At 37.4% G+C, this 24,126-nt stretch overlaps 1 protein-coding gene across 1 annotated transcript in view; it reads right to left on the reverse strand.

Moving 5' to 3' along the window:
- The window catches only part of LOC107669681 (utrophin-like), a 252,156-nt gene that overhangs the window by 185,642 nt on the left and 42,388 nt on the right, over positions 1-24,126 (reverse strand). The window contains exons 10-23 of the mRNA XM_016462031.1: positions 23,250-23,401; positions 14,777-14,977; positions 12,375-12,481; positions 12,188-12,338; positions 9,666-9,785; positions 8,932-9,033; positions 8,115-8,222; positions 7,653-7,832; positions 7,394-7,566; positions 6,282-6,381; positions 6,129-6,207; positions 5,795-6,042; positions 4,349-4,529; positions 2,131-2,246 (exon numbers count right to left, since the gene is read on the reverse strand). Of these exons, the coding sequence (XP_016317517.1) occupies positions 2,131-2,246; positions 4,349-4,529; positions 5,795-6,042; positions 6,129-6,207; positions 6,282-6,381; positions 7,394-7,566; positions 7,653-7,832; positions 8,115-8,222; positions 8,932-9,033; positions 9,666-9,785; positions 12,188-12,338; positions 12,375-12,481; positions 14,777-14,977; positions 23,250-23,401 (2,018 nt within the window). The remainder of the gene's footprint in view (positions 1-2,130; positions 2,247-4,348; positions 4,530-5,794; positions 6,043-6,128; positions 6,208-6,281; positions 6,382-7,393; positions 7,567-7,652; positions 7,833-8,114; positions 8,223-8,931; positions 9,034-9,665; positions 9,786-12,187; positions 12,339-12,374; positions 12,482-14,776; positions 14,978-23,249; positions 23,402-24,126) is intronic.

Consider the following 24,126-nt stretch of genomic DNA (forward strand, 5'->3'; position numbering starts at 1 on the left):
TATTGTTACATGACAAGAAATCCATAATACATACCAAATCTCATTACAGACCATCATGACTATGTGTGAAGGTTAGCAAGTCTCTTTAAAATATCAGATATTTAAAAAATAAAAATACAAAATAAATAAATAAAAATACAAAATAAAATAAAATACATTTAAAATAAAAATAAATCACTAAAATGTTAAGTGTATTTTTATGACATGGCAAATACAGTTGAGACTTGGATATGCTGGTTTTGGATATGCTTGAAAACGTATGTTTGATGTGTACACATGTGTCCAAAGTGTTAGGAAGCTATGTTTTTACTTCGATGCTTACTGTACACATTCATGAACTACTGTTGAAAATGTACAAACGTTTACCAACTCATTTCTACCAAATTCCTCATTTATCATTCACCGTTATGCATATAATCATGATAGGTTTCATTGTAAAAGATCATCAGAGTGCAGTACTTCATTCACACCCGTAGATGGAGACACAACTCCACCCGAAAAACCTCCAAAGATCACTTTCACTCCCACTGAAAGAAGTCACGGCTAAAATAGGAGTTTCTGCTTCTCACAGTCAGATATGTATATGACAGACATTACATAAGTGGACGTAGGGTCATATTTTGGCTGTTTGTGAAGCTCTTCTGTGCCACGTGGGCAGTGCCCGGTGCGCACCCCATCTCTCCTGCCTGAGGCCAAGAGATGACCACAACAGAGGATAAATATTTATAGAACTTTAAACAAATCCCAGCCAGCGTTTGCTCTCTTAGGCTTGTTTTGCCATCTTAGTCGTTGGCTTTCTTCCCATCATTCATGGAGTTAAAGAAAGAAACCCATGTCAGCGAATGTCAGCTAAAGGACTGAACACGTGGATCAAGTGGAGATTCAAACAGAGAATCAACATATCGCACAATGCTAGACTAACACAACAAGCAGACGTAGATTTAACAAGCAGGTTCCTCGTCAAGTGCCACACGAGAGGAAAACTGGCTTCGGATGCCCATTTTCCACAAGTTGGTATGATTATTTAGGGTCTTCATGAAATGTCTGTAACATGCTTTGGTTAAAATTCCTCAATGGTCGTGTAAAACAACACACTTGTTCAAAAACCGCTCTGTTCACAGCGAGCCGTTTCGGTGCATGTCTCTTTAAATGCTAATGAGCTCTGCTCACCCCACCCCTCTCTTCTGTGGTGCATGTGGACACAAGGCTGCCTTGGACTCAGTATATGGCTCAGAGGTGGTCTTATTCAAATAGCTAGCTATCTACGTAGAAACCGGCTGCAGATTGAAACAGCTCGCTGGATGGCAGTTTCAGACTCAGACAACCCATAACGAACTGGTTTTCTTCTCAGCTTTTCTGAGCTGACAGACACGCCAGAAATCTAACTAAATGCAAAAAAAGTGAAAATTGCATCCGATGTCCCCTTTAATTATATTGTTAATGTAAAAATACAAAATAGAGTGTAAGCAATGTTTATTTGACCTGGAAAGTGTCTCAACATTAAGTGTAACTGGAACACGAATTTAGTGGAGAATTTGTCTCCTCATTTCAGAACAGCATTGTCTCACAAAATTCAGGTACGCTTACATTTACCATTTTTCTGCAAATTTTCATGGATGGATTCCAGTGATTTCAACAGGAATCCACCCGATCAGGAATTTCAAATAAGGGCGAAAGATCTCCCCACGCAGATTTTGCACCAGGTTCAGGTTGCTCACGCAGATTCACTGCATTATCCATCAGAAAGCTGCTTGATCTGAAGCTGACTTCTGTGTGAGCTGTGCTTCATCACTACAATACTGACAACAGACAATCGACCTATATTTCTCGTGAAATTTCACACCTTTAGAATACTGTATTTTTATAGTTATCGTTAAAGTTATCATCCTTGGTGTGAACAGGCTTTAACTCTCATTGATTTACTGTAAGAGGCAAGAGTGATTTTAAATCAAAGATATATAAATCGTCTACTAAAGAAAGTATCTGTGGCCAATCACACGTCTTCTGATGACTATCATGTCAGGTAAATAGTCTCAATTCACTCAACGCTGGCAGGTGTGACTAAAACTGACTTCTGGACCCTGCATATGAGCATCTCTGTCAAACACACACACACACACACACACACACCTGAGCTCTGATGACTCCCTGCTCAGCTGTGGTGATGTCTCTGATATCAGCGCTGACTGTGTTCAGTCTGGACTCCATCTGATGCAGCGCTCTGGACCCCGCCAGCCTGGACAAAACTACACAGACACAAAAAGACACAAATCCATCAATCCATCCATCCATCCCAAAGCCATTCAGATTGATTAAATAAAAATCGATATTCTTAAAGGAAAGTATAATTTTGATGCTGTAACTGGTCACTATTTCACACTTTTAACCACATTTTAGCAGTTCTGCATTTTTTAAACAACAAATATTCAGTCCTTCCATGTCAATTAATATAAGCTCATAAAAATGCATGATAAGATATGATGTATTAAGATATATATATATGCCAAATAGGCCTGTGACTGGATATGATATACAGTAATTGAGAGTCAACTAAAAACCCCGCCCCTTCTTAGCACACATGCAGTATTTACTGTACATCCGGATGCTTCCTCTTCTGTAGTACATCACTAAAATAATCTCTATTGGATTTTGACATCTGTGATTAATAATGTATGTGAACCAGCTCCTTCTAAGATGTTTATTGGATGTTGGATATCAGAGAAGAGACGAAAATAACTGCCTGCAGCTCATTTGTCCCACGAACATTCAACTGTTTATATTTAATGCAGCCATACCTTGGGGACAAAACTGCTATAGGGCTTTGTGCTAGTCATTATAATTAGCTTCATATAAAGTCAGCCAAGTAAACGTGTGTGCGTAACTTTGTAAACTTTGGGCACAAAACGGTCCCAGAAGTTAGCTAAATCTGACAAAACATCGCTCTGAGACATCGTGGAAGGCTCTATATTAGGAAAAAAAAAGTTTTTAAGAAAGAAACATTTTGTTACTGCCGCTGTTTTTATTCTGGTTTAATCAATTTTATCTCTAAACCGTTTTTCAGAATGGGGTCAGTCTATAGTTATTAGCTGTATGTAAAACAATAGAAGTCTATGGTATGTCCTCATTTCCATGGCTAGCTAAATGTGTGTGTGAGAGAGAGATTTGCTCAAGCTTTAAGGTTAAACACTGATGTACTCTTACTTAGAGCTCTTTCTAGCATGCGCACACACACACACACACTGTGTAAAAGCTTTCTCATGGGCCACACTGACATTACAGCCATAAATAGACCACTCTCTCACTCTGGCTCTGCTCTTGTTGGTTCCACAAATTATTTACCTGTTGCGTAAGTCACTATTTCTGTCTTTAAATAAAACTGAAGCGAACAAGAGAAACAGAGGTACTGCAGCCCTTGGCACCAATTCAAACCCCGGGACTTCTAAAAACCTCAGTGAGCCTCAATCTTTCTGTAGATCTGCTCCAAAACCTAGTGAACTGCCAGCATAGGCAGTATCTTAAGGTCATAATTGCACTCGCAACACAAAACCAGACGCTTTTTATCCAAAGGATTGCATTTTATCAGGGAATGAAAACTTGGCATTGTTAAAACTTAGGGCTCTATGGCGGATGTAGTATGTCTGGATTACATAAACATACTTTTTTAAGCACTTAATCAAAAGAAGTACATACTCAAGACAGTAAGTGATTTTGTACACAGCCTTGCTCTTTTACTGAAAGGCAGGACTTACATTCCTACAGCCGCCATCTTAGACATTACGGTGTATTCTATTAATATTTCAATCATGTCTATTTCTACAGGTTTCTGGTTTCACATTGTTAGCTTGGCTTAACTATTGAAATCAGTTGCGTCTCCTATGTCATTTGTGTGGCGTTATTACTTATGTAGAGAGTTTTTATGAGGTTTATAAACTTGCGAGGTAGCATTTCAGTCTGTATGCTGCCTAACGGACAGCTCGCATAAACTTTTATGGTACTTTTTTGTCATTTTTGGAGCTTGACAGAACCAGTTACACTCTATTTTATAGTATGGAAAGAGCAGGTTGGACATCCTTCAAAATTTCTCCTTTTGTGTTCGAAAGAATGAACAAAGTCATATGCATTGGAATGACATGAGGGTGAATAAGCAATGACATTGCTGCCTTAACTATCCCGTAAGAATGTTGTTCTTTCTCCAGAAGCGATTTCATTTCTCTATATTTGTAGCTTAGAAAGAAAAGCTCAACTACCAATTTGCAAAATCCCAAGTTCCCTCAAATTGCAGGCTGGAGCGACATTGTTTAAATGCTATGAGAGCGTAGTGTAAGGGCTGTAATTTGGCAATGTATACCTATAGTGATGTCCTGCTGCCGCATCTTGAACTCTTGAATAGTTGTGCTGTGGCGTGATGCCAGCGCCGCCACACTGGGCCTCATGGTATCAGGGGCTCCAGGTTCTGCGGCCAGACGCTCCGTCTGAGAACAGAGATCTTCCACCTGCGGCTGAAGCTTTTCCAGATCTGCTATCCGAGCCTGAAACACAAATACAGTACACATTTGCTCTATTAACAACTCAGCAAAAACATAAGGCATTCTGAGTGGTTTTTAGCATGTTACTACAATCTTAAATATAAAGGTTCTTTGTTGGCATCAATGGGTTTCATGAAGAACTTTTCATGAAAGAGCATCCATGGAAACTTTGCATTCCACAAAAGGTTCTTTAGATCATTAAAGTGTTCTAAAGAAAAGATGGTTCTTTTGAGAACTGTTCTAGAGAACTGGTTCCCCAAAGAACCTTCAGTGATCAGTTCTTAAAATAAACATTTTTTCTTAGCGTGAACATCATTTGAATAGTATGAAGAACTTTATTTCACTATTTTGTGCAATGGAAAGTTCTATTGATGTTGACGGTTCTTCATGGAACCATCAATGCCAATAAAGAACTTTTATTTTTAAGTGTGGACAGCAGGGCTGACATATATGTCGCACGTGCTACGAAAAAACTGGTCTGTGCGATGAATAAATTTACCACTGTAGAACACGTGCGAACAGACGAAATAAATTAATTCAGGTTTAAAACAACTTGAGTAAATGATGGTATAAAAATGAAACGCTATTGAAAGACAGATGATCTTTTAATGTTAGTAAAACAACAAAACACAGAAAAAAAATCACTCACTGCTCTTGACTGATGAACTTATCATCAGTCAGTTGCTTTAAAAAAAGTATAATTGATGTATATAGTGTTTTATTTTAATATTTGTTCATTCAATTTCTTGAATGCTACTGCTAAATACTGTACCTGAAAAATAAAATGTTGTAAATACTGCTAAATACTGTACCTGAAAAATTTTCTTATTTTCTAATAACAAAGATAAAATAATGACAAAGATTTTTATCTTTGCTAGCTTTGCCTAAATGTCTGCCATTGTTTTTTTTATTTTATATTTTGTTAAGGTGTAAGAGGTGTTATGTTTCTGCACTCTTCCATTTCTAGCAAATTAAGAAAACTTTGTTTAAAATTTTTGTGATGGTTTGTATTTTTTGTACTCTGTATGGAACATCAGTGCCTGTTTAAGTGATGAACTCCATTACTTGTGTTTGTTTTCAGACATGATAACAGACATTTTATACTTGTGCTACAACTTTTTGGCCTGTGCTACAAAACTTTCAACCTCTGTAGCACCAATGCTACGTGAAAAAAAAGTTAACGTACAGCCCTGGTGGACAGTTAGATTCCTGTTAACATCTAATTTAAGGAAATTATCTTGTATAAAATGGCCTGGTATTTGACTGACCTCACAATCGTCTTTGAGTGTCTGGAGTTCCTGCTGGTTGTTTTTTGCTCTAAAGCCTTCTGTGGAGATCAGCCATTTCTCCTGTTCCTGCAGAACTCCATCTAGAGCCTTCAGTCTTGACTGAACCGCCGCCACCTGCTCTAGAACTTGAGCTCGGTTCCTCAGATCCTGGATCAGGTTCTGGCAGCTCTCCCATTCTTTACACACAAAGTCCAGAGCAGAACGGGCCTCCTCTGAAGACATACCTTCTATAAAGACAGATTGAGTGATTTTAATCAGTAGGAGAAAACAGGCACCATCATTCATCTTGAGGAAATCATCCACATTCTCCTACCTTTCTCAATCATCTTCTCTCCTTTCTGCACTACCTCTTTCACTGCCCCCTCGTTTTCAGCAAGCTCCACCCGCAGGGTCTACAGAGACGGGACAAAAATATTCAGTAGACCAAATATATGAATAGGCAAATGTTAGTGTTATAATAAGTCACCTGTAGTTTTTCCTTCAGACCAGGCGTGTCTCCAGCAGCTCGGGCAGATGACTTCCATGCAGCCAGCCGTGACAAAAGCTTGGGAACATCAGTTTCAGCTCTAAAAAACACAAACACATCATATCAGGGTTCACATGAGGGAGTGCTACAGTAGAGCAGAACAACAGAGCAGTGTGTGAAGTGTGTGTAAACACTGTATATCTTATGCTAATGGTTCCCAAATGTGCTCGTTATGAACACAGGCATAACCTCATGATGAAAGAAACAATTTCATGACATTTTTGCTCAAACAGCTGCTAATCCCTAATGCTTAAAATGTGAAATTTTAATTGTCAAAAAAACACTTTTAGGTATGACAGACAATCTTTGATATTTCTGTAGAGCACTTTTTTACTTCTATATTTTGCAGCCTAAAATGATTGAATTTGCTGTGGCTTTTCTCAAATGTTTTTTTTTTTTACTTAATTTTTTTACACAAATTAAAATAGTATTATCAGTGATTGCATTCACTTAAAATATTTTAAAAAGTGCATATCCAGTAAAATACTGTACTTATTTAATTCTAACCTACTGGTGAAATCACATACATTATATTCATTATTATATGCAGTAGCATTAAACCTCTAGAAATTTTCATTTTTCCTACGTGCCTAACACAAGCATAAGCAAAGCGTTGGATCACTTGTGCAGCTGCATCTATCTTTGGCATCTTTTAGGAGTGAATAGGTTTTAAAGACAATAGACTAATGTAAGTCATGAATGAATCATTTGGAGAGATCACTCGGAAATATTAGATATTAACCTCCACATCGCTCAAACAGGCCTGCCTCATATTGGAACTTTTCCTTACATTTAAACACTTTTATATGGTTACAACGGAATTCACCACAATCAAGTGGCAGGACAGCTGAACACATTGAATAATTAGTTTGGGCTTGGCATTATGCTAATGTTGCTTTGCCCCCTCTCAGGTTAACATTTTTTTGTGAAAATCTGCAAAAATGCAAGCAAATAGTGCAGAGTTCGATGAAAATCACAAGATGTCAAAGGGACTGGTAAAAGAGATTTCTGGGGTTTCTGACAAGGAAGCTGTGTGTTTGTGTTTGTCGTACAGTATCCTGAGCTCGCCGTCTGTATCCAGATGTCGTCTTTTAGGTGGGGCAGGTGGCGGTAGCTCTCGATCGCTGCTGGTGAAGGTTTGCTCCATCCGTGTTGTTACTGTTGTGACTGTCTCCATGACAACCTTCTCCGGTACCTGGGGTATCCCAGACACCGCTTCGGTTACCTGGAAACCGAACAGACGCTTGGAATCAATGTCATATAAAAAGCTAATGTGTAGTAATATAAACAAGTGAGACGCATTTATCTGACTTGGCTGGAGCAGTCCTCTAGTTTTTGGACCAGGTTGTCCCAGCGTTGGGTCAGTAGGTCTGTGTCTGTTTCGATCCTCTGAGCTGCGGCTGGACTGTTTAACAGCACCATCACATCCTGTCCAGCATCTGACAGAGCACTCAGGGCCCTCCGCTTCTGGGCCATATCCTCCTTGAGATTCTGCAAAGAGTCAAAGGCCAAAACAGAGATGCTCTTATCAACCAGGCAGATTTCGGTTGAATAATGTTTATTATTTGTAAAACCTAAGCGTACAATCTTAAAAAAATAATAATAATAAAAGTAGTAGTATCTGTGGACTAGAAGATATTTTGTGAGATGATCTGAACATGATTATAATGCTTTATGTTCTCGTAACATTGATTATTTATTTAAAAATATCCTATATTATGGGCATGTAATTAAAACTTGCAAATACAAAATTATGTATGTTTGTCTACTCACGGCTAAACTGCGCACGCTGGCATTTATTTCACTAGGGTCTTTAAAATCACTGGTCTGAACTTCACTCAAGGTCTTCTCCTTTTCTGCTAGCCACGATCCAAACAAACTCTGAAAGGATGAGAAGAAAGTTGATTTTCCAATAGCAAAAATGCATCATCATTCATATATTGCTCCAAATAAAAAGAGAAAATAATCATACTACCCACCCTTACGCGGTACTTTGGCATAAAAACATTAATTTAATGTAATATCATAGACAATATCCATTGATTTGCATCACAGTTCAGTCTGCAGACTGACGGAAGTGGTCTAGATGGGGGAAGTGTGAGAATAAGATTGTGTGCACTCTATGCTGATGATGTAATGGGTCAGTGGTAATGGTGTCTGCAGGTCATAAACCACCATAATTCAATCTCACCCTTTCCCAGAATGCAGTCTAAACTGTTAAAATAGCAATCTGACCCTTAAATGTATTAAATGAACATTCCAAGTCTGAGATACGAGCAGAACACAATGAGGCCCAACACAGAGCCCTGAGGCACACCCCTGATTATTTTTTGGCCAGCAGCTGTAGTAACATCAGGTTTGTGCTGGATTGAAATTAATGTATGGATGGGCAAAAACAAACATATTTAAGTATCAAACATTATAGAAATGACTGATCATGAAAACATTTTTTTTTCTGTTTCAATTTCCAAACTTGAAAACATTTAACAAAGTCCAGAAACAATTATTTGCAAACATGCCTATAAGGGCCTCATTATCAATTTTGTGATTTGCTACATGGGAATGTTGGATTTTCGGCATCAGGTCTCACCTGGTCATCAAGCAGCCGCTGCCACACAAGCTGAATTTCCTCGAGTTTGTTCCAGTGTTCCTCCGTCCAGCGACACACTGCCGCCCAGCGCTCCCCCAGTGACTGTAAAGAACAGAAGGAAAAGCAAAAGAGAGAAAGTTATTCACTGAATGACTTTTCACATGCTTTTATGGCTGCTGGGAGTGTCAAATGTCTGTTCAGTTCCAAGTTTCTTGCTGTGCTGCATCCAATGAATTCTCAACACTTTATCCAACATTAATAGATCTCATTCCTTAGAGGAGCTATCAGTAAAGGCATGGAAAACAGCTTGGTTTGATTACCTCTGCACTTTAGGTAAGAAGAAATTTACTGTAAAATTCATTCTTTAATGTAACATTCACCTTGATCTCTATATCTCTAGTCAAACAATATTGCACATTGGTACAGATACCATAATGCATTTTCTTGTTAAAGCAGTAGTATTTGAAGATTTCCTTAAAGACAGCAGGAATGAACAATTCATTTGAATATAATATGAATTAATGATTAATGAATAAAAAATGAGTCCTTAAGAAACACTAGCTGACATTTTAAAAATAATTTTTAGCAAAGAAACAAATGATTTCTATAATTTGTATGTCTGGGGACAAAAACAGCTCTGACCAGACTCTCTGAATTGCCATCTCATAATTACAGTAATTTCGCCACAACAAATAAAAGTAAATCAGCATTATATCGTGCATGTTGTCCTCTACCTGCAGTTGTTCCTCCAGGTCAGCAGTGGCACTCTCCCCGCTGTTCTCATCCACGACCACAACCATGTGCGTGAGAGAGTTCACCTTTACCTGTTCTAGCTCCAGATCATTCTGCAAAACCTGAGGACATAAAAAGGTCAAAAGGTCTAAAGTACAATTTGATTACATTTCAAGTTTCTTAATTTACCCACAAAAGAGGAAATGCACATTTATTAAGGCAAGATATCACAAAATCACCAATCACTATATTATTATTTGAAATTATAGTAATATATTTTTTTGAATTCTATTTTATTTTATTTTTTTCACACTGCAATTATTATGACGGTGATTTTGTTTACATATTTATCTATTTATTAATTTATTTATTTATTTTTATGTTTTTATTTCTATTGATTTATTTATTCATTTATTTATACTCCAGGAACTAAACAGAACTGGAAGCTGGAAACATGAAAATAATATCATAATGCAAAAATGTTTATTACATGTAGTTCAAAATATTGGTTTTATTTTGTTAAAGCTAGATATCATTTCTAATACCTTTCTTTTCATTTTGGGTCAAATCTGACCAAGGCATGTTTTTAACAGGTTTCTCCGAATAAGCTTGATGTAGTAGAATTTAGGGCGGATATTTTTTTGACTCACTGTGTCAAGTATTAAAGTGTACATAAAAAATGTGGAAGCACTAGTGTGATCCGATACCTTTCCTGTTAGACTGACCGTGTGTCACGGTGTGTGGGAGCGAATGTGTGTGTGTGTTCTCTATTCGCTACCTGAACAAACACGCTGAGGTCATGTTTGCCCCTCATTCACCGGGGCGTGTGTTGATTTGCTTATTCATTCTTCTCACAACTCAACCTCTCTCTCTCTCTCTCTCTCTCTCTCTCTCTCAGCATTCATGATAAATTCACATTGGAGATCAGAAAGAGAAAGCTTTTATTTGTGAACAGGTTATGCACACAGACGGGATCTCTGATAAGAGTCATTCATTAACTACTCAAGTCTCCTTAGGAACGTTTTATTGCTCAGAGATTGCTTTTTCAGGAGAGATTATCAAAGTATACACTTTGTCTCTTAATTTTCTTTTAATGTTTGCTAATCTTTCTTAATGTTTCGTAATCTTTTTCTACAATCTTCAATCTATTTTTTTTTCTAATCTACAATCTATCAATTGTTATCAAGTCACTCTAAAAATGCTTGATTGAAACTGTTGGGAAAGGAAGCTGGGTTGATAATCATTCATAATCCATAACCCAACATGTGCTGGGCTGGAAATGCAGACGTGAAATAGAGCATTACACATCACACAAGTTCAAATTCTAACAGTTACATGTGTGCTGATACCACTTTGCCTATGCGTTTCACCTTTTGATTATTACTGTTGACTGTGTTCTGTATTGTAGTCATTCTGTGTGTGATTTTAATTTACAACTCATTTTGGGTTCATTTTAAGCCAGCAAGATTTACAGCTGGATCAAAACAACCCAGAGCTGGGTTCATCCCTTTGTGACCAAGCTCTGGGTTGCCAAAATTACTCAGTTTAGTTTGTTTTTGATGAAATAGCTCACTCGAAAATGAAAATTGGCTAAATATTTACTCACCTTAAGGCCATCCAAGATGTAGAAGAGTTTGTTTCTTCATCAGATTTAGAGAAATGTAGCATTGCATCACTTGCTCATCAGTGGATCCTCTGCAGTGAATGGGTGCCGTCAGAATGAGAGTCCAAACAGCTGATAAAAACATCACAATAATCCACAAGTAATCCACACCACTCCAGACCATCAGTTAACATCTTGAGAAGTGAAAGGCTGCGTGTTTGTAAGAAATAAATCCATCATTAAGACATTAACTTCAAACCATTGCTTTTGACTAAAATACAAGTCCTCTATCCATAATATTACTTTCTCCAGTGAAAAAGTCAGTTCGTCTGAATCAGGAGAGAAATCTGCACATATCAAGCACGGTTTACAAGCCAAAACAGTCTGAAAAAGATCTGAACAAATATGTCAGTGGATTTTGATGTGAGAGGACAACAGGGGATGGACTTTTTACTGGAGGAAGAGTTATTATGGATTCATATTTTGGCCAGAAGTGACAGATTAAAGTTAAAACATCTCAATGGTGGATTTGTTTCTTATAAACACGCATCTTTTCTCTTAATAAGATGTTAACTGATGGACTGGAGTGGTGTGGATTACTTGTGGATTATGGTGATGGTTTTATCAGCTGTTTGGACTCTCAATTCTGACGGCACCCATTCACTGCAGAGCATCCATTGCTGAGACACTAATGCAAAGCTACATTTCTCCAAATTAATAAACAAACTCATCTACATCTTGAATGGTCTGAGGGTGAGGACATTTTCAGCAAATTTTAATTTTTGCTTGAACTATTCCATAAACGCAGCATTTTTTACAGTGTATCGTTTTGTGATGCATTGCAACATACCATGACACACCATAACATAGCTGGCGATACCCAGTCCTACTTTAAATAGAGAAATCGAATGCTCCTCTTACTTTGTGCTGCTCTATCTGGGCCAGATATCCCTCCAGGTCTCCTGCTATTGGCTCTTTCTCCATCTTACGGATCCGCCCCTCCGTCTGCGTCAGCCAATCGGAGAGCTGCTGTAGCTGCTGTTGCTGAAGGTCCATGAGAACTTCATGAAGTCTGAAGACAGAGGAGAGATGACAAATTCAAGCACACTCTTCAAACAAGACTTCAGCCAGGTTGCCTTGAGCGATCAGCTGGTTTCCCGCCTGTAAGACGTTACCCACGCTGCTCTGGTGGGCTGTCAATTCCATCATAAAGGCCTGAGGAGACAAGACGACACGTCAGTTAGTGCTTGAGTATGTGTAGTAGACGAAAATGCGCCACTCATTCACACAATATCTTATGATCTATTCTCGAAACAGAAAAAACGATCAAAAAGGAATGAGGTAACAAACCATTTGCACATTATCTAAATGTCTGATGGTTCAAGTGGAACCAGAGTGCAGAGACAAACAGGTTTATGCTTCAGGAAAAGCCCATTGCTTGGAGGATCTCCACAGCTTTCCTGTATTTGCCTTGCTTTTGTTTCTGCGTCACTGCCTCATATTAGCCTTCACTTTCTGACAGGAATGTAAACCTCACCCTCCCGCTCTGGATCCATCACTCAGGAGTGAGTTTATGTGCCCCGGCTCTGCGGTCTGTCAGAGGACTCTCTGCCTCACAGAATTCCTCACATTCCTGGCATGATCCGAGCATGTTCTCCGACAGGACGGGAACACGGAGCATCTGAGCACGGGACATGCTAACACTTAAAGTCCTCGGGTCAATCAGAAAGAGCAGCGGTGGGCGGGATCAAGACAAATCCAACATACTGCAATCCTATTTAAGCTGCTGCTTCTTCTTAGGATGCAATATCTTTAACTGATCTGACTTACGGTTTTCATAACCCGGATGATCAAAACTACGAAAAACCCCATAAGTTTTCACTGAGGGGATCAAAACTTTTGTACAATAAGACCTATAGTGTATTTCAGTTGTCAATCACTAGCAAAGCTTAACGACTATCCTAGGACAATGTGTTTAATCATGCTAGCAACATTCTAAAACATGCTAGCAATGTGCTAATTCATGCTATCAATGTGTTAAAACATATTAACAACATGTTGACATGTTAAAACATGGTAACAACATGTTAATAATGCTAGCCCCATTAAATCATGCTAGCAGCATTCTGAATCATGCTATAAATCATGTGTTAAAATATGCTAACAAGGTGTTAAAACATGTTAGCAACATGATAAAACATGTTAGCAGTGTGCTAACACACGTTAACAGCATGTTAAATCTTGTTAGTAACTTAAACATTTCAGTAATATGTTAGAAAATATTAATAACAATTTACTGCCTCTGATTTGAGTAAAATCGTCATACTTCAAGCTTTTCAAGCTTATTTCAAACATTCAAACAAGGTTCTGTCAAGCCAACATGAAAGTTTGTTTAAACTTTTTACAAACTTTTCCCATCTAGTTTGTCTTTTTTGTACACATTAGGAATGCAGGGCTTGACATTAAGCATTCTCATGTGGTTGTCCTTCGGAGTATAAAAGTTACTTGCCCGGACAGAAAAAAATACATTTAAATTGAGTTATAAATATAATTATTTATTGTAGTTATACAAAACATAGTATAGTGTTTATAGAGTATATGTAGTAGATTTTGTGAGCATGTCACATTTAGTTTATTTAGCTTAAAAAAAAATAAAATAAATACTTTAAATGTGAAATTAAAACGGCCAGTAGGTGGCAGCAATTCACAGTTAATAAGTGAGTCATTGCGATTGAATCGAATCATTCAAACAGTTGATTCATTCAGGAATGAAACACAGTCATGTTGCTCAGAGACACAAAACAGTGAATTATTTCTGTTGGTGAAATAGAACAAAAAACAGGCAATATGCTGTCGAAAATGCAAGTCTCTTAACATTAACTTCTTGTTTATTGAACTGTTGTCTAAAATCACATTTGTAATCATGCAGATTTTTGGAGCAAAAAAACGGTGCTCGATCTTCGTGTGATATTGTTTAACTATATGAAATTATATAAATATATACATTTTCTGCCCCCATATCTTGAATTTTCTGATCATTCTTCATGCATTTTAATACTGAATCATGCAGTGAAAGAACGCGCACATGCACTAGTCTAACCTACTAGAACTCTTTACGTAGGCCTAATGTATGCATGCACTCTGTAGGTGTGTTTTGTTTGATTTTTGCAATATTCTCGATAATGTCAAATCGCACACCGTTAAAACAACAATTACGATATTATCGCAAACGATATATATCACACACCCCTATAACAAAGGCTATATCACAAATAAAGGCAGCTATTACTGTTTTTGGTATTGACATTTTCAAGTTACTTGTCCAATTGGGCAAGTAAATTTCTCTTTCACTTGCCCGTCCAAAACATTCACTTGTCCCGGACAAGCGGTAATGTCGAGCCCTTTAATGTTATATCGGTATACTTTTTCCTGAGAAATTAGATGAAATATACTACTAGCTAGCGATGACACTAGCAGTGTTTGTGAACTGTTGTTGTGCATCTCCTCTACCTCATGTGTGTGGAACTGGTCTTTGACCTCCTCCACGTCGTCGGACACGTCGTCCTGCATGTGCAGCATGTCTTCGGCCGACAGCAGCCAGGTGAGCACCTCCTCCAGAGTGATCTGATACGTGTCCAGACTGACCTCCGTCAGCATGCTGGGCGTCTCTGGCCGTGTGCTGCTCACCTCCTCCGTCTCTGCAGCCAACCCCTGCACAGAAACACACAGTGCTTCAGCTAACGGCATCTCAGTATGCTATATAACCTTATAGCAAACGTTAAGCACTATGTGTTTTATGAAGAGTAGTTAAACATGTTTGCGCTCATGTTCAAAACGCAAATTCACAAAGGACCAATGACTTCAGTCTGACACGTTATACGTCACAGTAGGGCTGCACGATAAATCGAAATGGAATCGAGATCGCGATTTGACAGAAGCTGATTGTCATGCGTATCTTTCAGTGAAGCGCGGTTCTGTGATCAGCAGTAAATCTCCATCCAAAGGCTAGAGGGCGCTCTCGCGCTGAAACTCCAAATACGCCCCGCAGAAGAAACCCCGGAAATGCCTATTGCTGCAGCTGAATAAACAGAAGATTCAACTGCTTTCATTGATTCAACGTGACTAATAAACACACGACTACGGCAATATACGGTTTATCTGAGTATTTATTATTATAATTTTCATTAAAATAAAGTATATTTATAATGCAATGCCTTTATCACTGCTTAAATACTATGAAATATGTTGCGTGCCTTATTCTGTGTAAGAAGCCACATCATCTCACAGAAGGATTTATTTCAAACACTCGACTGACGTTATGAAGTGAGTTTGGACTAAAAATATGTTATTAAATGTGGTATTTTCACATGCTTTCAGGTGGAGCAGCATTTACTTCACAGAGCCGTAGTTCACCGAGAAGCTATGCAAACAGCTGTCATTATCGCGAACGATTTCTTCGATTTCATATTCGCGCAATAAAATCGTCTGCGATTTTTTTGCGTAACTTGTCAGTGAACTACGGCTATGTGTAGTAAATGCTGCTCCATCTGAAAGCACGTGATGATGATTTCCTGCTGATTACAGATCCGGCTTTACTAACAAAATGCGCATGACAATCACATTCGATTAATCGTGCAGCCCTACGTCACAGCATCCTTGTATGTGCTAAATTTTCTTTTTTTTAACCACATTTTAACTACAGGTTCTGTTGACACTCCTCGAACTGACAAATTGTTACATTTACAAAAAAAACTGTGAAAGAGGGAAGAAATATGTGTTAAAAAAAAGCAAACACGGGGGAAAAAATACACACACAAAAAATATATCCGACTTATATTAAAAATAAATATTGCGGTTTCCATAAAAATATTTTCCTGATCCTTCAGAAATCATTCTAATATGCTGATTTTCTGCTGAAGAACCATTACGGTTGTTATGAAAACAGTTATGATGCTTCTTATTTTTGTGGAAACTGTGATACATTTTGTTTTTCAGGATTCTTTTATGAATGAATATTAGGTATTTTATTTGCAAAGGTATTATATTTTTAAGTAGATTATTTTGAAGATTAATTAAAAATTAACTTTACTAATTAACTAAAATTAACAGCATCATGGTAATGAGAATTTGGGGTTTGAAATATGCTTAATAGCCCTGAAAAAGGTTAAAAACATCTTAAATGGTTAAAGCGGAGTTCATTTTCATTATGTTTGTTTTGATTTTGGACTGAATGTTGACCTGGACGTGTTTCCTGAGATTCACTGTGCATCTGCTGTGAGCTGGCCTAGCATGCTATCATGGAAAATCCCATGTAAAGCTAATTTACAAACTAGTCCTTTCTTTTCAAAGACCCATAGGAAAAGGACTTATGGAAAAAGCCATCAGTGAAGGGTCTGAGCCGCACACTCAAAACAAGAAGCACTGCACGATCAGCAGGACTTTCTGACGCAGACGATACTGCTATTGGCACGTGTTCTCCGCTGACTAAACACCGGCTAACAGCACAACAGGGCCGGTCATGTGATATCATTCACATTCTCAGATGTTTATGTCCCACGCCTTTAAAAACTGACGGCTTTTCTAAATCTGGCGACCTACATTCCTCAGCACGCCCATGACGGAAATGTCACAGCTCATTGATAAGAGTGAAACACTAATCGACCGCTAATTGTTGTGAGTCTGATGGTAAAAGAAGCAGGTTTTTCTTCATTGTGCTGTATAATAAAGACACAGAAACAGGTAATTAACCCGTCTGATCTGCAATCTTACATCGGGGAACCAAAAAGCACCACACCCGAGAACTCTGGGAAAAACCTTAAAAGTGCATCAAAAGAGAGATACAAAATAACGACAACAGAAGGAAGCTTAGACTGATAACTCGAATACAAAGGCACCACTGCCCTAGGGAGTACGACATGAACTTCACAGTAGACAATGTCAACAACATGCTAGTACTATAGTAACGTATCCAAAAAACATGGTATTACCATAATGCAGGTATAAAAAGCATGGCATTGTCATGATAGATGCCAAGAACATGGTATTACCATGGTGCAAGATCCAAAAAAACATGCTATTGCCAGTCATTCTTGAGAAGTGGGACAAAACAGGGTGCAAAATTGAAAAAATAAAACCTTGTACTCAGACGAATGAAACTACATTTATGCATCTTATATGTACTGAGCTACTGAGCTATGCTTTGATACAACCTCCCAACTTTTCTCTTTTTTAACAAAATGTGCTTTTTTAGCTTGGACTGTGTAATATAATTTCAGCTTTATCTTTAACAGCATTCAAGATGTTTTTAACATTTCAAAACACATTCTCGTGTTAGCAGACAGATTACACTTTCACATGTGACCGACAATTCCACAACAACAAGCTCTTTTTCATCATTAAAAAAAAAACATTTTTATCCAGTTTATTGCATATGAATGCTTGAACCCCTCTGTGGACACACTGTTTTAGATGTAGTGAGAGGACATTAAGAAACACAGATTTGGTATAATAATGAGAAAATTAAATTGAAGGTGATAATTGTGTTAAATACATTCTATTATTAATCCCTCATGACATTTAAAATTTAAAATATTTTTATTTTTAAACCTAATAGCAGTTACCCTTGCTGGACCTGTTTTGTCCCACGTCTCAAGAATGACTGAGTGAAAATGCATGGTATTACCAAGGTGCAAGTAAAAAAAAAGAAAGGAAAAAAAAACCTTGCCATGGCAAACGTCAAGAACATGGTATTACCATGGTACCAGATTTAAAAAAAAAACACCATAGAAGTAAAACAAAAAAAACATGGTATTGCCATGGAACCAGATCCAAAAAACATGGTATTACCATGGTACCAGAACCAAAACTACATGCTATTGCCATAGTTTAAGTGAAAAAAACATGGTATTACAATGGTGCATTTTTTTTAAAAGCATGTCATTGTCATGATAGATATCAAGATCATTGTACTACCATGGTACCATATCCAAAAAACGTGGTATTGCTACTGTACAAGTTTAAAAACATGGTATTACCATAGTGAAAGTACAAAAAGAATGCCATTGTCATGACAGATGTCAATAATATGGTATTACCATGGTATCATATATTTAAAAAAACGTGGTATTTCCATAGCACAACTCAAAAAAACATGGTATTAACAATGTGCAATTTAAAATAAGCATGTAATTGTAATGATAGATGTCAAGAACATGGTATTGAACATCGAACATGGTGCCACACCCAAACAAAACATGCTATTGCTATTGTACAAGTTAGATACAAATAGGTGGTTTCACCAGATATAAGAAAAAAAAAGCATGTCATTGCCATAATAGTCACAATTTGGTCATAACAGAGCAAAAGCATAGTTTATTTTTTGGTACTTTTCTGTTGGTGAGAGAAAAAAAAAAAAGTTAAATAGTGACTTGAACAATCATCAACTCATGACATTTTCATTTAGGGCTGTTTGCAGAAAACACTGACAGGTGAGACCGAATATTATTAGACTAATATATAATAAAGACTGGATCTCATTTTAACAGAGCTCTCACAGAGAAAGGACATTTAAACTCTGTTAATAGTAGCAGCTGAGTCCTAAAACAAGGCTTTGTTCCTTGAATAAATGCACAGAGAACAGCTCTCATCTGGAGGAAAAGGTCATCTGATGAAAATATTCTGCTGGATTTCCCTACTCTGTCCCACATGCTGGATAAAACACTATTCTTTCTGCTTGACTGTAAAACTGTGTGTGCTTGGAGGGCGGTGAAGCAATGCTGGAATAAGCTATAAGCAAAATATTTGTGGTCTGACAAATGCAGAACCACCCAAATGCCCCACAACATCCCAGCAGATGCCTACATACAGCAGCCAATGAGAAATGAGCATCAGTGAACACTGCACAGATCACCACACTCCATTCAGGACGGTAATCCTGAGAACTTTAACTACTGTGGATCTGATTCCACAAATGACTGTTTTCAGGAACACATGCTGAAAAGTTTTGAGAGTGACAACCAAGCAGCTCGTTTGGTTATTAAAGGCATTAAAGGTCAACAATTACTGTAACCTGTCAAGACATGCATTGGTATTCATGCACAGGTGCAGCTGATGAGAAATTCCCAAGACTGCAATGGTCATATCTGAACAGCAAATTGATATTTCACGTTTTCAGCTCAGAAAATACATGAGAATCAAACTATAACATTGCTACATATGTACAGAGAGCAAAACTAGGGCTGCACGATTTGGGGAAAAATACAATTGTGAATTTTCTGACAAAAATTGCAATTATGATTTCTGATGTAAAAAAAGCTTGAGGTTTGCTGTGCTTGTTTTTAGGGCAGCACAATATGACCAAAAAGTTGGTTATTACATATCAATATGACTATAGAATAATAATAATAATAATAATAATAATTAAATATAAAAATATTAAACAAAATAAGAAATATTACCACCACAATTTTTCACTGCAAAATAAAAACAATAAATATTTAAGAAAAAAATATGATAATTGTATTTTACAGTAGTGTTGTCACGGTACCAAAATTTCAGTATTCGGTACCGATACCAGTGAAAATCCACGGTTCTCGGTACGTACAACTGTAAAAAAAAATAAAAAAATACTAATATTTATGTCTAATTTTCAAAAATTAAACCATCAAGCTTTTTTTTATTTTGGCTGCTCATGTGTAAATGAACACAGTGTTACACTTTGCTCTGAAACATGCTATTAAATTAAATTAAATTAAATTATATTTAATTAACTCTCAGTCTATACAATAAACTACCCAAAGCTAATGCACTGTGAGTGTGCCACGGTACAGTAATGTTATCAGAGGATAATACCAAGGTATTTTAATATAAACTAGTGGTCGACCGATATGGGATTTTTAATGGCCGATGCTGATGCGGATATTGAAAAATCAATCTGGCCGATTGGCCATATAATGCATGTAATTACAGTAAATGAGGCATGCAGAAAATATATTTACATATATAGTTAGTTTACAGAGCAACAGGTTGTTTTAATTATAGTTTGGAATAGTTGGTTAATAATAAATTAATTCTGCAGTGCACCGGCTTTTGAGTCCACCGGAAAACAGCATCTTGTTTAGAAGTACCCGAGAACAGTGTGCATATCTGAGGAAGAGCCAGTCGCGGGATTTTTGATCATTTTTGAGGTAAACACGGTTTCATTTTTGTTTGAATTCGTTCATATCACATCTGTGTCTCCCACCGGAGCTGCCGCTGGACTGCGGATCCAATGTCTCATGGTACGTTTGAATAAGACTTTGCTGCACGCCGGAGTGTTTGCGTCACGTTAGAAAGTGAATAAGGGTTTGGTCATTTTACTGTCTGTATGATGTTGGCTTCACATCTGAGTGGCTTGTCTTAAGCATAAATGCACGATATGGTGTCATAATTCGTTTTGAAAAACATCGGCCACACGGAAAGACTTATCGGTCGATGCAGATATTTAAAGAATTCCAAATATCGGCCGATATATCGGTCGGCCACTAACATAAACTACAGGTTAAAAGTTTGCACACATCGACTCATCCTTTATTACTGTTTTTCACATTACACATTTTGGAACAATGTAAACAAGACATCAAAACTATGAAATAACAGAAACACAAGTATATGACATGTGACTAAAACATGTTTTCTGAGCATCTCTGTGCACAATTCACATGAGTTCATATGTATTGTTGCTTTTTAGATCAATGATCATGTGACAAATTCAGTTAAGTGCGGCCAAGTTTTGACCATGGTAATGTAATATTACACAAAAGCAATGTACAGTATCATGGTACTACCATGTTTTTGGACTATAGCACTTGCATGGTAGTTTTAGAAATATTTTGGAGTGCCTTGTAAATGCTATGTTAAGTGAATTTCAGCACCGCGGTACTGCAACCTGATCCCATGACTGTACCATTGGAACTTATCATATTCATGCACCACAGTATTTGCATGTAACTCCAAGGTAAACATACTTCAAGTATTACTACGGTATAACCATGGCAATACCATGCTCCTTTTTTACACCATTTGTACACAGCTATGCAAGAAAATTATCAGAGAAAATCCACCCATCTCTGGCTGCGTGTGTGTACAATATAGCACTATATATATATACTGCACAACTGTATGACTCACTCTTACCACTGAAAGCATAAGGCAGAGAGAGAGAGAGAGAGAGAGAGAGAAAAGGAAACTGGTAGAAGTGAAGTCATTTATTGGCACTAGAGTGCGATGCCTATTTTCCACAGGCAGTTCCTCATCAAAGAACACCAGAATAACAACAACCTCTTTTTAACTGCCATTGCATTTTTTGCATCATGCATTTTCTGAGCAAGAAATCCCGTCATGCATTTCTCTACTCATATTTGATGAAAAGATGCACCTACGTCTGCATGAAGTCATGATTTCCTCTAGTGTTCACAGTGGGCTGAATAAGCAAGTGGCTGTGTTAAATAAATCTGTAAGTCTGCTGCGTATAGCACTTCATTATGACATGCCCATCTGAACAGCTGAAGCCATCTGTTAAAACTCAAACTTCCCATTTGCCATTGGGACCATCACTATTAACCTGAGTTTATAAAGACATAAGACAGATGCATGAACGTGTTTGAGGTTGTTCAGCCACTAGCAGTTTCAGTAATAAGAGGATTTATGCTAATGTCTACAAGCACCATGTCTGCTAACATCAGCTTTCAGCTGACAGACACAGCACATTTTCATTGTTAGAAATATATTTTATTATATGAACACTACTAACATTATACGTTCCAAAATTTTGTAAGCTGACTATTTCGACATCATTTTGAGGCATAATAGATTCATAAAAAATAAAAAATAAAACGCTTTTGTTTTTAAATTATAAATCAGTATTAGCATGTATCATTCACGGAGAAAAAAAAATGAATCCAAGATCCAAACATTATAGATTAAAAACTAGTTCAGTCTAATTACAAATGCAGTATTTCAACCAATATTTGTCTGCACCATGTATTTTTATACTTATTTGAGAATCACAGTGTTAGCTTAGCAACATGCTAATACCATGCTCTGTTGAAAATCAATTGAGAGTCAAGCTTCTTGTGCAATTTGCATTCATGAGCAAAACCAAGACATAGCTTTACGTAACAGCTCTGGGCATGTGACCAAAAGCGCAAATCTTATTGGCTAGCCAGTTTTATTTGTAGTGCAATGTACAAGAGATTAGAAAACCTTTCTGTAAAAAAAAAAAGTCACATTGATATCGTGCAAATGTTCATGTCGGTCTGAACCGAAACCGAACCAAATGTTCGCACCAAATATTAATCTTGATGTAAACAGGCCTTTACTCGTGGAACAACAGAACTTCTTCAGCCAATCAGAGACATAAATAAGACTAATTATTCTGTAGGTGAAAATTAGGTCCTGATAATGGCATTAAGGGCCGCTCACAACAAGTATGATAACGATATCTATAAGTTTTAATAATCATTCTAATTCAGTAAGAATAGTGAAGTCCACACCACAACTATAACGACACAGTGGAATATCATCATTGGATTTACTTTCAGAACACTTTCTTTCCACCTGATGAACAATGAAAACATTGACAGCCAATCAGAATCCACCCGACTTGAAAGAGCTCCAGCATTTAAAGCAGCAGACAATAAAACAGTAGTGCACTTACAATAAACAGACCATTACATCGAGCTTTGATGTGGATGCTAATATAGTTATCGTTCTTGGCGTGAACTGGCCTTTCCATCAATCGCCCTGATTGACACCCTGAAAACTACCTTCAAAACACAATAGAAGCCGCAAAACATCTTCAGAAGGGCCAAAATATCCTCAAGAACTGAACCAAGACCAATGTAATCCAACCAATTCTTGAATATGACCGTTTCGGCACTGAGATGGTTAACTGAGCTTCTACTCTGAGCAAGCATAAATGAGTTTGGGTAACCAGCGCACTTACAGCACGTCCCTCATCCGGATCCACCTTATAGCGTCTGGGCAGCGTCTCCACCTCTTTGATGTCATCCATCGTGATGTCATTGGGAAACACGGCAAAGAGTGAGGTCACATACATGATGATGGACTTCTTATCCGGCAACTGCACCGCCACATCTGAGAAACACAGAGAGAGAGAGAGAGTGAGTATGAATATGGGTGTGTGTGTGTTTATGGAGTTGCTCTATGAGGCCCCTCTGATTAGTTATGGCTCATGTGAACTTGTGTTCAGGAAAAGCCATGTAATCCAATCAAGTCCAGATGATTAGTCTCAGGAACGCACTGGATGCTGATTTGTTGACTGACATTGTTTCATTAGGTTGATTCCCTGCTTCAGGAATAAATGAAAAGATCTCATAACAAGATCAACATCACATCAGCTGAAAGTAACTAAAAGTAACTTTCTGCAAAATGTTGTGGGCAAATAAAGTCAACTGTTGATCAGGCCTATACAATTAATAAAAATAAAAATATGGAAAATAAAATCAAGATCGAGATATGGCTTAATGTGCTTATCAAATTGCAAAGGCTGCAGTTTAATAAAATAAATACATGGGCTGAATGTTTTAGAGTGAAGCGCAGCACTGTGTTCATTTACACGTGAGCAGCTCATTATCCGCCGTTATAGTATGCCTTTGGAAACTCAACATGTGCAACCATCTCCTCAAACTTTTAATGAGAAACTCTCATGAAAGAAAAGAGAAGCTTTAAGGGCTCCCAATGGCCAATGGCTTAATGCTTGAAATTAAGACAGCCAGAAATATTAGCATGTAATGCAATAAATTGTTTTTCCTAAATACTTGATTTTTATATATATATATATATATTATTTAAATTTTTTT

Source organism: Sinocyclocheilus anshuiensis, unplaced genomic scaffold, assembly GCF_001515605.1.
Source record: "Sinocyclocheilus anshuiensis isolate Anshui unplaced genomic scaffold, SAMN03320099.WGS_v1.1 scaffold416, whole genome shotgun sequence".
NCBI lineage: Eukaryota > Metazoa > Chordata > Actinopteri > Cypriniformes > Cyprinidae > Sinocyclocheilus > Sinocyclocheilus anshuiensis.